The 16,856-nt window shown below is 32.4% G+C and overlaps 1 protein-coding gene across 1 annotated transcript in view; it reads right to left on the bottom strand.

Moving 5' to 3' along the window:
- LOC108738899 (protein arginine methyltransferase NDUFAF7, mitochondrial) overlaps nucleotides 1-16,166 on the bottom strand; it is an 18,319-nt gene extending 2,153 nt beyond the window's left edge. Inside the window, exons 1-2 of the mRNA XM_018472509.2 lie at nucleotides 15,184-16,166; nucleotides 3,402-3,684 (exon numbers count right to left, since the gene is read on the bottom strand). Of these exons, the coding sequence (XP_018328011.1) occupies nucleotides 3,402-3,684; nucleotides 15,184-15,896 (996 nt within the window). The 5' untranslated portion in view covers nucleotides 15,897-16,166. The remainder of the gene's footprint in view (nucleotides 1-3,401; nucleotides 3,685-15,183) is intronic.
- Nucleotides 16,167-16,856: the final 690 nt, after the last annotated feature.

Raw genomic sequence — 16,856 nt, 5'->3', positions numbered from 1 at the left:
TATTATATACGTATCTATAACTTTATATTACCGAAACTAATAAATAAATTATTTGGTTTTTTTTTCTTAAAAATTGTATCACTTTAGTAATGATATCTTTTCACCTTCATCAGTTCGAGACGATACAAATATGAGACGTTGCCAAGTCGAGTAAAGCGACGCAGTAGGTCAATTTTTTCGCTTATGTGCATGGGAGGCGGGGCAAAAGAGCGTAGTGCTAGTCAACTAATTCTTACAGTTCAAGTGGGTAACTTGTATAGGGAAATCGTATTCGTAGATTGAGAACCACTGGGCTTTGGGAACGTCCTTAAGTCATACACATACGTGTGTGATACGTCAAAATTTCTAAATTGAGATTCATTCTTTACGGGAAATTGAAAAATGCAATAATACCTAATGATAATAAAGTTAGAGTGCACTTCCGATATAAAGGAAGTCCGCTATATTTGAAAATAACTTTACGCCATTACGCATTGATGTTTGCACAACTTTTATTTAAAACATTTTCTATAGCACGCCGTTTTGATATTTATGGTAAAATTAATAACAATTATTTTTAAATACATTTTACAATACATAATTAAATTTCCATACTAAATTTGTANTTTTTGGCTAAATATGCTTTTAAATAAAGCATATTCTTAAATTTTAACGAGGCAGTTTAAATAATTCTGCAAATGGTACTGTACACTTTTGTCTAGTTCTCGCTCGATGATCGGTGTAGAAATGAGCTCCACAGACAAATATGATTGAAATTGGAAATATGCTACGGCGCATCCTAATAAAGGGAAGGGGCATATCTTCAACTTCTTGAAACGAACAGTAGCAATTTATTACTTTTCAAAGACAACAAAAATTAAAGTATGTAAATAAGATGAAAATAAAAATTCTAGTGAATCTTAATATTAAAAAATTAATATTCGGTCAGGTGTCGAATTTTTTTAAATTGTTTGGGGTAAAATCAATGTTGTGAACATGAGATACTGGTACCATAGATAGCCTGTATGGTTGAGGAGGGACGTCCAATACTTACTTGAAATGTTTTTTAGAACTTTTGTTCCCCCTTGGTGAGATTTTGCCAGTCCTCTTTCAATCTCACGTAATTAGTGGACGTTTTCTAACGTAAGTGGTTTAGAATTACGGTCCTATTACGTTTTCAGAACCAGAAAGTTCGCATTGCAATTTCAAATTATATATATACAGGCAGAGATGTAACTTATCTAAGATACAAGTACTTGAAATACAGATACAAGATATAAAATACGTATTTTCAACTTATATCTATAAAAAAACTTTTTAAAATTCATATATGTTTGCTAAAATACTTTTAGTAATAGATAATTAACTAATTGAAAGAGGTTAATGCTTATTCTACAATAAAAAAACACCTGTTTGCCAAGTTATGCCCCTGTGGAGCGATTGTTCCCATTTGGGAGCATGATCATGAGGCCTCATCAAGGAAAAATGAGTGATAAACTGTTTGAAGAACTGGTTTTACTTAAGTCTCAATTAAAGCCTTAAAAATATAATATTATGTTGTGTCACGTTTTACATGTAAAAAAATAAACTTTCATTAAAAAAACTGTTGTATTTTATTTAGAAAAAGTATTCAAAGGATACGTATTTTATATTTAGCATTTCAGATACCATTCCAGAAAGTTATTTGCATCTGGTATCTGAAATACTTAATTTAAAAGTATTTTGTATTTCAGATACTTTATTTAAGGTATCTTGTACATCACTGACTGATGGAAGGAAGATCATTTAGTATATGAGCGTAAGGTAATAGAGCAGCTCAAGAAAAGTAGTGTATAATATACATTTGTAGTAGGCTAATGTTTCAAACAATTTACAATTTTTGTTATTTTTCTTAGAAACATACACGTTTAAAAATGTGTAAGAAGTCAACTAAAAACTTTATAAATTGTTTATTCCTATAATTAATTGTCAAGGGTAAGTATTGTAGAGCAATTTTTGAATACAAATATTGACACTAATACCTTTTGTCTGTTTAATAACTATCTACTTAAAGAAAACAACAGACTTAAAAAAAATGTTTCATTTGTTTTTAAACGGTGAGATAATATGTGTTATAAAAAGAAATCAATTTGTACATCAAACTGAAACTTGTACCATCACAAATCAAATACAATTCAATATTTGGTCTATTTAATAACTAAATAACTCAGTGAAACAAAGACTGAAATAAACTAAATATGGTGACTGGTCTGCGTAGCAAATAAAGTAAATCTTTTTTACATAATATTGACTGTTGTAGCATTATAGGGGTAAGTCTTACCCCCAGCAATTTCTAACTTTACAGATTTAGTTCCTATGCCCATTGGACAGAATTATTAAAATTTGGCAGTTAAATCTTTAAAAGCCTATGAGTTACAACACTTGCAATTTAGACTAATAGAAATTGAGAATTTTCAAGTTCAAAAAAAAGTCTTACCCCCAGCAATGTGTAACTACAGATTTCGTTTCTATGCCCATTGGACAGAAGTTTTCTGCCATTTAATAGTTTGTCTAATTAATAACCAAATATGTATAGGAAAATATGGAAGAATGGAAAACATTGTTAAAAATTGTTTTTTTTTCAAATTGAAAACAGTACTGCAGTTTTATTTAAGTTCTCTTAGTCTGCCATTCCTGTTATTAAATATTTTGCATTATAGGGTTTATACCAAAACAAGGTGTACACTGTAAAAAATTGTTCCGAGTTATGGGAAGAAAATTTGTTAATTTAACTAGTCTAATACGTTGAAACGCTCTATATAATGTAACAACTACTCTCAATAGAGAAACAATAGGTCATCACAGTTATTAGTCGCGCTTTCCATTTTTTTGTTTACACTATATATATGTAATAGTAACACAATTTAAAACAACAGATGAAAATGTAGATAATTATCTAGTCTATCTATTCTGATTTCTATTAAATTATATAACGAACATTCCGTACCTTTATGAATATTAAATATAAATTATTAGAAAATTAAATTGTAAAAGAAATAAACCATTTCCTTTTCTGCAACACTTATACAAGTATTTTTTTATTTAGATGTAGTCGTGTATTCTGTCAACATACAGACGTAAAAGCTGTTTGATAGCAGAACCACGTTACATACCTAATAAAATTTATATTTACATTATAATAAACCAAAGGCATTTTTATTCAAGGGGACATTCTTTACCGGGAGCCTTTTTCCCCGGAAGATTGTTTTCCGATTACCATTTTACATACTTATTTGACCTTCAAGACACGATGAGTCTAAATAGGTACCTATCCTTACCTTTTATAGACAGCAAAATTTCATCTAATTATGGTTATGAAATCTTTTAACGATTCAGTTTAGAAAATTTAATGATTAAAAACTTTTACGTTTAGCTGGACTTACCTTTTTCAAACACAAAAAATCTACATCTGCCGTTAAATCAGCAGAGCCAGGATCTACCAAAGGATGATGAAGATGGTGCTTCTTGAATGCTCTAAAACTATCTTTTGATTCGCCGTTATGCCCATAATCAGCTATTAAGGCAATCCCTCCATCATATTCAATTCTTTGAGAAATAAGATTTATAAGTGCGACACTTTCGGGCGATATTTCAAGATGATTTCTATTTTCATCAGAATTAACAAACAGTTTCACAACAGGTGTTTCTTCCCTTGCAATAATGAATCTGAAATACAATTTATAAAACAAACAATTCAAAAAGGCGTAAAAATGCCAGATTAAACAATTTTGTAAATTACTGCACAAACAACTTGTTAAGGCATCACACAGAGTTTACAGGTTTGTACTTAAACTAAAATATGAATCTACGAATACAACTTCTTATTTATTTAAATATTTCTAAATTGAATTTTTAAACTATGTCTGGATTAACGAGGGGTTTGTTTTTGAAACCGATTTGGTCATTTGCTACATTCTTTTTCTGATCTAACCCTTATTCAATTTCTATTACATATATATTTCATATTTGTTCAAGATTAAACCACCTTTTATATTTAGGTACTATAATTTTACACTTTCTATTTCATTATTGTCTTTATTTTCCATTTAGTGCGTAGCTAATCCTGAACTATGTTAATTATATGTCGCGTATTATTTATGCTTATTGAATCTTGTAATAATTTTTCCTTTTTGATTTACCTGTATAAAAAGTATTATACTCTGTACACTTGATTTCATAAACTCCATTAATGCCCCGAAGGTGGGACTAGCGATAACCGCGTAAGTTGAATTCGCCCAAGTTGGGGTATAATTTTGCATACGAATTCATATAAATTATTTTCAGTAGAAGCAGGACATTAAACAAAGTAATGATTTAGAAAGTTAATGTTTAATAAAATTTTAGACAATACAAACAAAAAATTGTAAGAAAGATATTTTTATGTTAAAGGTTTCGGAAAATCTAACAGGGTGGTTTTTTCTTCCGCAACCTTATAACACGCTAAATTCCTTGTTTTTTGTAGATGAATTGCACACTTTGTTGGAGTCTATGTTTTTTAAAATTTGCAACCCTTTTCAATCAAACTGAGGCCTTCTGTCAAGTTCCCAATGGTCATTTGATCATCTGATTGAACTGATTCTGTGCGACACGTCCTATGTACATTAGTGAACTGAACAATAGTGAGTAGTAGTAGTTATGTGGCGCTCAAACAAAATACGAATCAACGAGATTTTTTGAAAATTGCGTAACTCCGTCTTTGCGTGAGTCGAGGCACTCTAGTTAATTCAAACCTGCGATAATTCGAACCTTTCTATAATTCAAAGTTATCACGAGTTCCCTACAAAATCTCTTTATATTTCGAACTAAATCAATACATTTTTATGCACTTGGTAATTCGAAGAAAAAATCATTGCTACGTAACAAAATGACGTGTTAATTCGAACTCATCGATGTCATACACTCGACAATTCAAAGTTGCAGAGAGAAAGATTGTAAGTACATACATACATATGAGATATAATAAAAATGATGACAATTGTTTTGTAACACCTTTTAACTCTTTTATTAAAATAAAATATTCTCTCGCTTACAAACTGTGAAACAGCCGTTTACTTCGATAACATAAGCATCAATGTCCCAACCCCAGTTTCTAACTTCTTAAAAAGTTCTTAAGGGCTGCTTTGTTTACATAAAGAAAACGTAACATATAACCTAATCATATAACAGTCAAGTATCGTGAACACTATAACGATAAACGAATTATTTGGTATATTGGTCGTGGGATAAATTCCTTCTTTCATTTAGGGTGTGTCCCATATACAGGGTCCTCTGGCATTCGGACGCTGACATACATTTTGAGGCAAGTTCAAACTTGTATCATCATTAGTTTGACACACACTTCCGCACAAATTGGTTTGTTTAGTTTTTTTTATTTTTTCTCAAAAATTTCGAATCATTTGATATTTCAAACACTGGAAAATTCGTAATATTTTAAGAGTCCCTCGAGATTCGAATTAACGAGAGTCGACTGTATATGATTTACTTTTTACTACACCACTTTTCTTTAAATAATCCTTTTTCGAATATTTCTAGAAAAAAGTTTGTGTAGGAGATGTTAGCGCATGACCCATGGTCGATGACGTTATCAGCATCGCATCGGGAAATTTTGGTAATTCCCGAAGACTGGGATGCCAGCGGCAGGGTATGAAATGTCGATCGCGAGCGACACCTAAGTTTACCCCACGTAAGTTTTTAAATTTTTTAAATTACCAAAATCGACATTACCGACAATACTAGGCGACATACATTTTACTGAAACGACAACAGATGATGCGACGGCGGTTGCGATTATCGGAGGAATTCCCCAGTAGTTGTGGCGTTATTGAGCGATAGTGAGTAGTTTCATAACTTGTAATATTTTAAAATTTTTGTGAAAAGTACTTTTACCTATCCTGAAAGTAAGTAATATATTAAGTACTTCAATCATGCTTTACAATAAGTAAAGAAAGGATGTTTTTTGCCCAACACAGAAAAACCGTGATGTATAGTCTACACTGTTACGGGGTCAAATTAATTTGAAATGTTCTACGTAGATTATACAGTTCCTGCAGGAGTTAAAGGTCAAGATGCCGCTTTCCATTTTCCTGAAGTAACAGCGGTTCCAACGAAAGTGGCAGGTATTGTAATTTGCTGTTGTGAAACTTAAGTTAAAAAAAAAAATATTTTGTAGAACTTCTTCTGGTAGAGGAATAGAAGCAGACGAAATTGCCCCATTAAAAGATGAAAAAGTACTGCATCCAGTGAAAACATATGACGGGAAAAGAAGAATTGTTTCAACTGCAGGTAGTTATGCAAATAACAGTTTCAAATATCCAAAACATATATAATTATTTGTTATAGAAAGTACACTCACAATGGACAATACAGAAGCTAGTATTTCTGCAGTTTTTGAATCGTTAGCACCCCCTGTAGAAGCAGGAAGCAGTACTAAATTAGGTAAAGAACAATTTCTTTGTTCATACAAATATACCTGTATTAGTATCTATATTTTAATTAATTGATGTTAATTATGTAAACGCAAACGTAAATGTAATAAATACTCTATATTCCCTTAGTAAAAAATATGCTGTTCGTATATTTTCGATCTTAATTATAATAAACAACCCACTACTCAATTTAAGATTGACATGGGTTTTAACATTAAATTTTAGAACTGTCCAATCATCCTAGAAACTTAGTCATTAGTTCATAAAAAATCCTTAGTGCAGATGGTCCCATTAGTTCAAAAAACATAAAAACCTATTTAACGATGGTATAATCAAAGATAACATTGCCACGGAAAAACTGGTTTTCAGGAGTGTTAATCTTTTTCAGATATTCGCGGTGCCACACTATCGTAGGTTCGACATAAGTAGGTACTTAGTATCCTTGCGAAGGATTGTCTTCAAATAGAAGAATGGATATAAATGTATTACTCGCTTCACAATATCAGACTCTCAAGAATATTTTGTGCTCAGGGTGAAAAAATAAAAATAAAATTAATCCTCACATGAGAATTTCTTCCTGCAATTAGTGCGATTGGATTCATGATTCGAATGTATTGTAATGTTCGTGGGTTTAACAAAATTAGCTTCTAAGACTGATCACGACAAAACTATTTATTTACACTAATTACACAGGTCTGCGATAAAAATTTTTTTTGTATAAATTTATTTTAAGCGTACCTATAAATGTTGGTCTATATTTTGCAAATATAAACTTTGTTTTAACGTATCACGTTACATTTTTTTTTGTATGTAGATTAATATGTATATATATATAGCTCTTTGAATCGGCAAATTTATTTGTTTTTTCACAAAATTCATTTTATAGTTTATATTTCTATTTAATACTCTCTGACTGAGCATTATATTGTCTTACTTTATTTTAGATAGTCTAAAAGTAACTGTAGTCGTTTACACCGCCTGAAAAAAAAAATAGTTTCTAGCGCGCCATTATTGAGAGAGATATAATATTAACTTGTAATAATAGATTGTGTTTCATTTATCTTTAACTATAGCTTCTCGAAGTTGTAAAAACAATTCAAATGTATTTTTTTACATTTGGGGACAATATACAATAGTGTTGAAGTCTTAAGACAGTGGACTTATGGTAAATCAAAATCATTGTTATTTGGTATTTCTATGTCCAAATTAGAAATGCAATTGGAAGTCGGAGTGAAAAATGTCATCAATACGAGTTTGAAAGAAGAAAGTATTGTTTCCACCACTTTACATTAAACTTGGTTTGATCAAACAGTTTGTAAAGTCATTTCGGCTTTACCAACGGTGATTATTTAATGTTTAGATATCGAGGTCATGATCTATATAGGTTTTAAGCATATAAAAAAATCGTAAGGACACAAAAAATTACTTTTTAAGAAAAAAGTCAATTCAAAAATCACGTTTTTTTGCTTATTTTCGATCTTTCCATGCTTTAATATTGTCGAAGGTATTTTTAACCAACACCATCGAAAAGAGCATCGTTAGAAACATAGAAACACTAGTTATCGAATATTTTTTCGTCGCACTCATTACGTGACAAGGGTTAAAATGGAAATGTGTTTACTGAGCATTTATGGGTTAATGTGACGTGGTATATACCATATAAATATCGTTTTCTATTACTTTTAAGACAATTACGACAAATATTAACAATTTAAGAAAAACACTTTTCAAAAAAAAATTTCGTAGACCTGTGTTATTAAGGAACTTAAAACACTATTAAATTATTACTAAATTAAAGTGATGAATTATTCTATTTATTTACACTACTGTTGATATATCACTATTCACTGCGTTATTTATTTGACTGCTATCACTGTCAATTTATTTCTCGATTCACTTCTGCAATGGTCAATTTATTTCTACTCCTCTCGGCGATCATCTTTTCCTTTAAATACTCTTTTGTTTCCTTTTTGGAACCCTCTAGAAACATCCGGATCGTTTAGTTTTTCTTTGAACTGTTTAACTGTTTTCCCAGAACGCAGGTACGACACACACATTTACAAATACGGCGACATGAAGAAAGGCGCCCGTGGCTAGTCGGCGAATCGATAAGCCGTCCACGCACACCTTTGCCCGATCGCACACAAANCCTTTCTGGAACCCTCTAGAAACATCCGGATCGTTTAGTTTTTCTTTGAACTGTTTAACTGTTTTCCCAGAACGCAGGTACGACACACACATTTACAAATACGGCGACATGAAGAAAGGCGCCCGTGGCTAGTCGGCGAATCGATAAGCCGTCCACGCACACCTTTGCCCGATCGCACACAAACACACTCGTGCTCGCTACAGTATGAATACATGAATAATATAAAATAAGAGTAAAATTTTACGTGTAGGTACATGTTCATAAATACAATAATAAAATTAACATCCTCGTTATTATGGTGTTCATACATTGATAAATTATTACAATGTTAATGTTTCATACCACCCAATTCATTCTTTCATACATGATACGAACATATGACGTAATTACTATGAACTTTTCAAGATCTGTACATCAGCGCTATGTACGTAAGACAAAAATTAATGAAATCGATTCAAAAATGAAACAAGCAACATTTCGTACCGGCACTGAATTTTACATATCACCCAAATTTTAATGAATGCACTTTAATTATGTGTATGTAGGTTTTTATTGGTTGAAAAGTAATGTATTATTCATTAATACAATTACATGTTTTTTTATTATCACGTACCTTATTCGTTCAGTGTGTATAGTTCAGACAATATGGGCGATGCATCCGGATGGATTCAAATGAACATCTTTAAAGACTGGTTCAAGCACTTTATTCAACATACCAACCCGACTCCCCTGAATCAAGGGTTTTACTGATACTAGATGGACACCATTGTCATACTCACAATATCGATATAATAGATATTACTAGGGAAAATAACGTGGACATAGTTTCGTTACCTTCACATACGACTAACAAATTGCAGCCGTTAGACAAGACTTTTATGGGGCCATTAAAAACATACTACAACGGGTTCAAAGTAACTGGATTATGGCCTTTAAATAAAAATGTGGACTTTATAGCTGCGCAACAAAATGCTGTAAGAGACGGTTGTACAACCAATACCACTCCAATGGAATCAAGATCGGAAACTGGTCAAGTTCTGATAGAAATGCCTGTACCAGAAACAACTGCTAATGTACAACCTGAACCTGAACCTGCACCCTCGACTTCCGGGCTTAATCGCAGCAGTTTGAGTCTGGTGTATCCGCATGTCATAAGATCAGCGCCAGAGAAACGAAGAAAAGTATCTAAATGAGGAAGAAAAGCTGCTGTAGCAGCAATCATAACATCTTCACCCTACAAAAATGATTTAGTAAATATAAATATGAGGGGACAAGAAAAAGAAAGTAAATTAGTCAAGACAAAGAATAAGAAGAAAACTGCGAAGAGAAACAAACAAACGAAGAAAAATAAGGATGATTGTGAAGAAGAAGACTCTGAGGAACAGGAAGTTTGATGAAGGCAGTGAACATTATGAGTTGACGGACCAAGTATCTCCTGACTTTGTTGATGCAGAATGTATGTTCTGTTCAAGACTTTTTTCCATGGATAAAAGTGGAGAAAGCCGGATTAAATGCTTTAAATGGGCTCTGGGCACATTATCATTGCGCTGATCCAGAGTTTGATACTTGGATCTGTGACTTTTGCAAATAAATTAAGTAAACTTTCATTTTTCACAATATGTTATTGTCATTTATTTGATCTCGTAGGTATTTATGTCTATTTTTGTTATTGATATGATGATTTATGCTTATATTCCATATATTGGTACAGGGCCTGATTAACCCTTAGGCTAATTAGGCTGCAGCCTAGGGCGCGAGGATCCGAGACAAAACATTAAAACTAAATGCGCTTGAGAGTCCCTGATTTTAACAATAAATTTTGAAATTTTAAAAAGCGTGCGTACAACAAACACTGACTTGTTACTCGAATCGGTCGGTGGTTGAGCGAGTGGGTGAGCTGGCAACAGAGTGCCTAGTGCGAGTTNAGGGCGGTCAGAACTCTTGATCAGTCGCTGTATTGGTACCTATTCCATATTTGGTTACTCAATTGTGATTTTGGTTTTTGTGTTAGATTTTTAATTTGATAACTAATATATTTGATTAAAGGCTGTTAATCACTACATATAAATGTATGATTGATTAGTAATAACATTAAACTGTTTTCATTTCTATGAAAGTTTTTTTTTAATATCCTTAATTCAAAATGGTATTCCATATTTGGTGACTTTCCTCTACATAACAATAATTCGAAGTTTGTTATATACACAATTCTAACTCACGAAATAATTATGTATATATATAATACAAATTATTCATTAATTGTACATATATATAATTAAAATTCATATTCATTATTCGGCTTTCATTTCGTCTATGTTGAGACAAAAAATTTCATTCCATTTTAATTATAGGTCTGCGTCTAGATGAATAACAATAAAAATAATTAAAATCATGTGATATCATCATAAAATATCATTAAAATTATGTACCTTTGTCTACACATAATATCTAATAACAATTTGCATTTTGAGTTAAGTTTATTGTATGTGAAAATTTTAAAAATTTACCTTTACTATGCCATGACATAAAAGCTTTTTATTAAACAAAAGTTTTTAAAAAAAAACGAAATGTGTGCTGGGACACATAGTAGATGTGAAACTCCAACGGGCAAGTGGAAAAACGAATGGCAAGAAAATTTTTACTTCAAGTTCAGATTGTCAATGTACCTGTCCAATTTGAAAACCTGCCCGTAAAACTTGAAGTTTTAGGGTATATACTTGAGTATCGGACATATGTTTTTGAACTAAAGGTTTTGGGCATTTGGACTTTTTGAATTTTGATTGGTTTACTTCTCAACTCCACCCTCCGCCTCTAACTCAGTGATACCATATAATCACCGACCCAGTGATGTTGTGACAACACTTGAAATTTTATATGAACACAGAAATCACCGTGAACCAATACCGAGAGAACAAACGAGATCATTTGAGGAACTAAAAGATTATATGACGTCCAAACCGGTACGATTCTTGTTTGAACCAAATTTAAAAATGAAGTGTACATTAGTTGTGGTTCTGTTTATCATAATAGTTGTTCGGAACGTAAAAAATGTAAATCTACCAGAGGTGTATTCGAAGTATGCAGTTACAATCAAAAAGTAACCTTAAAATTATAAAATAGTAAGATCATTCGAAACTGCAGATTATCTCGAAATTACAAACGAAAGGATGGAACAATGTCAAAAAGAAGCTCATATAGTGAATACAAAGTTACGGAATGCTCACACTACGATGATAAAAAATAAAGCAGTTCAAATGGAACTCAATGATTTCTAGAATCACCTTATTAACGAAAACAAATTATTAATTCAAAGTAATGAAGAGTTATATGATAAGAATCAGTCTAACGAGCGGAAGTGCTGTAAGGAAAGCATTGGGAGATAAGGAGATTTGCCCCTAGATATCCTACTAGTAGCGGCGACAGTGTGCAACCCTGTCTGACTCCCTTCCTGATATTTACTTCTCTACGTTGCAGCCCCATCTCTATAATTGCTACAAATCCTATGTACGCCCTCTTTTTATTTCTATCGTTTTTTCTAATGTTACCCTTAAAGCTAGAATGGCTTCCCGCGTTCCTCTATTTCTTCTAAATCTAAATTGATCTTCCGCTAATAGTTCTTCCGCCCTTTTTCCATTCTCCTCTGTACAAATTTAGTTAAGATTTTTGATGCATGGGAAGTTAAGCTAATAGTTCTAAATGTCTCGCACCTATCCGCGCCCTTCTTTTTAGGTAATGTTACTACTACGTTCCGTTTATAATCCTCTGGGACTTTCCCCGTCTCGTAAATGTGACTAACTAGCTTAAACATGCGAACTCTAACCTCTTGTCCTGCATGTTTTAGAAGTTACCCCTGTATCCCATCTACACCTGGCGCCTTATTGTTCTTGTAAGTTTTTTAATGCTACACCGAACTCTTCTCTTATTATGAGATAACCAAGCTCATCTATATCCACACTATCTTCCTTTTCTAATATATCTCCTAACTCAGAGCCTGCGTATAGGTTCTCTAAATATTCTTTCCACCTATCTGCCTTTTCCTCATTTTCTATCAAAATGACCCCTGCCTTGTTTCTTATATTATTACTACTGTACCCTACATCTCTAAAATTCCTTTTAATTATATTATACGCCTCATCGGTCTTACCTACTTCAAACTTTTCTTCTACTACTTTACACATCCTATTAATCCACTGTTTCTAGCTGCCCTACACTTCCTAATTATTTCCCACTTTATAGCCTTATATCTTTTTTGCCCTTCTTCGTCTGTCCTGTTTTTGTATTTCCGCCTTTCTTCTATTAATCCTAAAATCTCATTTGTTATACAGGGTTTCCTAAGATTTTAATGATATTTTATTATGATATTACATGATTTTAATTATTTTTAATTGTTTTAACGCATTTTTCAGTAGCATAGGTAGGGACTTAGCAAGCAGGATCACTGAACCCAAGAACGTTGCTCGTTTAAAATTTGTAACAATGTGCGACCCATTATTTATTGAATCTATTTTGGACGTTGAGGTTATCGTTGCTATACATAGGCCAATAAATGTAGTGGGCTAAAATGTATTGCACCATTAATTGCTGCGCCGCTCGCTAGTGTTTTTAATATATGTATTGAAAAAGCGACATGGCCGAAAGTGTTGAAAATAGCAGAGATTTACCCATTCATAAATTAGGAAACAAAACTGACCCAAGCAAGTACAGACCTATCTCACTTATATCTGGCTCGGCCAACCAGTCCGAGAGAATTATTTTTAACAGTATGTTTTTTGTTTACTAAAAATAAAGTATTTCAAATAATCAATTTAGTTTCAAAAAAATGTCGGCACTTCAGAAGCTTTAGCTTCTCATCATGATAAGGTTGTCAGTCTTAAGACCGGTTGGACTCGCACCTCCACTGTAACAAACAAAATTTACCAAAACCTGAATCGAAATAAAAAATCATAATTGCTTTCTTAGACCTCAAAAAAGCCTTTGATACCGATGACCACAATATACTATTGAACAAATTGGGCAAGGTTAGGAAGGCATTGCTCAGGCCCACATAAATAACAGATTGCAAACTGTTTATAACTGGACGATACAAAACTATCTGACCCTGAACATTTTGAAAACTGTTTTCATGACTTTTAGCTGCTAGGTTAACAGCGTCCCGAAGGTTATTGATGTAAGAGTGAATGAGGAGAGGACTAAAAGGGTTAACCATACTAAATATCTTGGTGTAACTTTTGATACCAGAATGCGTTAGCAAGAAGATATTAGACATCTCGTTAATAGAACAAAGTAGTTAATTTTTATTTTGGCTAAATTATCTAGATTTGTGCCTCGAAATATACTTAAAATAATATACTTTGCTTGGTTAACTATGGTATCCTTGTCTGGAGTGGGAAGTATGGAAGCATTCTGGCATCTCTTGTATTATTACGTAAGCGTTTGTTAGGGAATATAATCAGAAAAAATCACCACGAAAATTGTAAAGACATACCAATGACACTCGAGCAGGCGAACGAACTTGATGCAGTGTGCAGTGATGAGGTATTACAGTAAATTACAACTTAAGTTATGGTCACGTTCAAGTGGTATCATATATAGAGCACTAAACTCACCTAAAATAAACAAAACTGTTTACCCAGAGGGCATATAAAATTGCACTAAAGACTTTTACTACACTGAATATAGAATTCAGATCCTTAAATGACAACAAACAAAAACTCAGACTCAAATTAGAAAGCTGGATAATATCGAAATAATACTCTTCCTAATAGTTGAATACCATTTGTTTTATTGTTATATTCTTCAAGTTGGGAAATTGACATTGATAACATGTGGATATACTGTGTTCAAATTATAAATAATTAAGTAATGTTTTTGTGTAGTTTTTAATACTGTTAGTTTTAATTTAGAGTTTTTAGATGCTTATTTTGGTTTTGGATTTGCGCTCTCATGCACAGAAGCACTTGCATCTCTATAGATTGCAGACTTATACTCTGTAAATAACTACGTCCGAGTTAAATAAGCAAGCCGTATTATATAGATTTAGCGAACGTTTTGGTACAGGTTGATGGAGCAAAAGAAAGAGCTGTCGCATATTATAGTTGGAAACAATCGCAATAGTCGAATCAGTTAAACATTTTCGCCATTATCAAGCAGTCCGAATAACATTTTCAAAACAAGAATTAAATTCTCGAACTGACCGTTGGACTTTACAATTAAGCAATATCAGTGTAAAATAAAATAACAAGCTAGCTCATAAGTGCGCCATGTGGACGCTCTAAGCCGTAAAACCAACCCTTGAATCCTAACAGTAACGTATCGTGGTCATCATAAAAGAAAGCGATTGACTCTTAGTTGCACAACTGCAAGACTAGTATATTCAAGAAATCAAAGACAGCCTACAAATGGGAGATATAGAAAACAATCGACAATTATTCAAATCTTACACATTAAAATGAGGTAAAGTAGGTATACAAGATCATTAATCAGAGGCTTAAATAGTAATCCCCTAGTTAAGAAGGTTTCAGCTGGTCTAAGTAGACTATGTTATTAAATAGCAAAATGGCAAGCCATAATATATAAAACCAAAAAAAATACCTTAATTTTGTTTCATCACTTGGATCTACATCTACCAGTACTTCCCTATATCCATTTTCTGTTTTTTGAAGTTTATGAATTGGTAATGCATCAAAAAATTCATGAGCTATCACAATACTAAATCCTTTTGGTATATCAGCAAACCTTCTATACCATGAAATAGGAACACCTTGATGGCTTGTACCTTTTCTGTATACCACAGCATTTTCATCATAATGAGAAGTCATGCACAGCCTTTTTGCTTGTAAATTACTTAAAAGAGGACTTACTTCTAGTAAATGAACACTTGCAGTATCTAGCACGCGAAAGTGTTGAAATACTCTCAGCATATCCTGGCACAGTGTCCCTCGACCTGGCCCTAATTCAATAATCTGTAAATGTTTAGGAGAACCTAGTTTTGACCATTCATTTAAAAACCATATAGCAATCATTTCTCCAAAAAGTTGACCCAACTCTGGTGATGTAACGAAATCGCCTTCCTCACCAAACATATCTCGATGCATATAATATCCCCCATTGGGATTAGTTAATACTACTTTCATATATTCAGCTATTGTCATAGGTCCTGCTATTTTTATTCTTTGTGAAATATGCTTTGAAATTTCATCGTTTTGCACTTTTGATAAATTGTCAGATGATGAACGCACAGTATAATATAATCTTACAAACTCCAAACGTCTTAAATATAACGGCACTTGGATCGAACGTAACATTGCATAAAACTATATGTAATTAAAATATATCCTTCTTCATTGAATTAACCTGGCTTAAAACATCAACTTTTCTAAATAAATATTAATAACTGATCTATATAGCACATAACATTGTTAACAATCTAATTACACCAGTCAATCTATTCAACACCGCCACATTAACCTACCGTCATATCATATTTTTGTTTAATATTTACTTTTAATGCCGGAACCATAAATAATAGGCCGGAACATAGCCGGGACACAAAAATATGTTCGACGGAATAATGAATAATTCTCCATAGATGAAATAATTCTCTATGATGAATAAGATGAAAATGAATAACGTCACGGCAGTAAAATACATAAATAGATAGATAAGATCATAGACATATATTAATGGACGTGCCTTAGCCGTATGTCGTTGTAATAATTTCTTGGCTGGAAAAGAGTGAGAGAGATGGCGTATGGTTTTGGACTAGTGCTATCTCTTTCATGACACGCTTACGCACTATCGTCAGTGTAAAATATTTTTTTATATATAATATTGTTCTTTTTATATATATATTCATTTTTTTACGATTTTTACTCTAATATCTTCTTAATATTCTTTTCGTTCAATAAAGTCTTTATCTCTACATTCTATATATTGGTTGGAATGGCTGAAGGTTTCGAATGAATGAGGTTATTTGTTTATTGGTTGGGTAGACCCATAGGTAATACATAATCAGACTGTAAACAGATAATCTGAGAATAAGAAATATGTAGGCAGTCTTTACTTTATTCAACCATCACGTTAGGAGGCGCTATACGTGGCAGATAGCAGGTGATTTAGGGATATATCAGTTAGATTACATACTTGTTAGGCAAAGATTTAAAAATCAAGTGAAGGACTGTAGGAGTTATCCAGGTGCAGATATAGATAGCGATTGTAACTTAGTAGTTATGAAGACCAATCTTAAATTGAAAATTCTGAAAAAG

Source organism: Agrilus planipennis, unplaced genomic scaffold, assembly GCF_000699045.2.
Source record: "Agrilus planipennis isolate EAB-ADULT unplaced genomic scaffold, Apla_2.0 scaffold147, whole genome shotgun sequence".
Classification (NCBI taxonomy): Eukaryota; Metazoa; Arthropoda; class Insecta; order Coleoptera; family Buprestidae; genus Agrilus; species Agrilus planipennis.
This window is presented reverse-complemented; position numbering and strand designations above follow the sequence as displayed.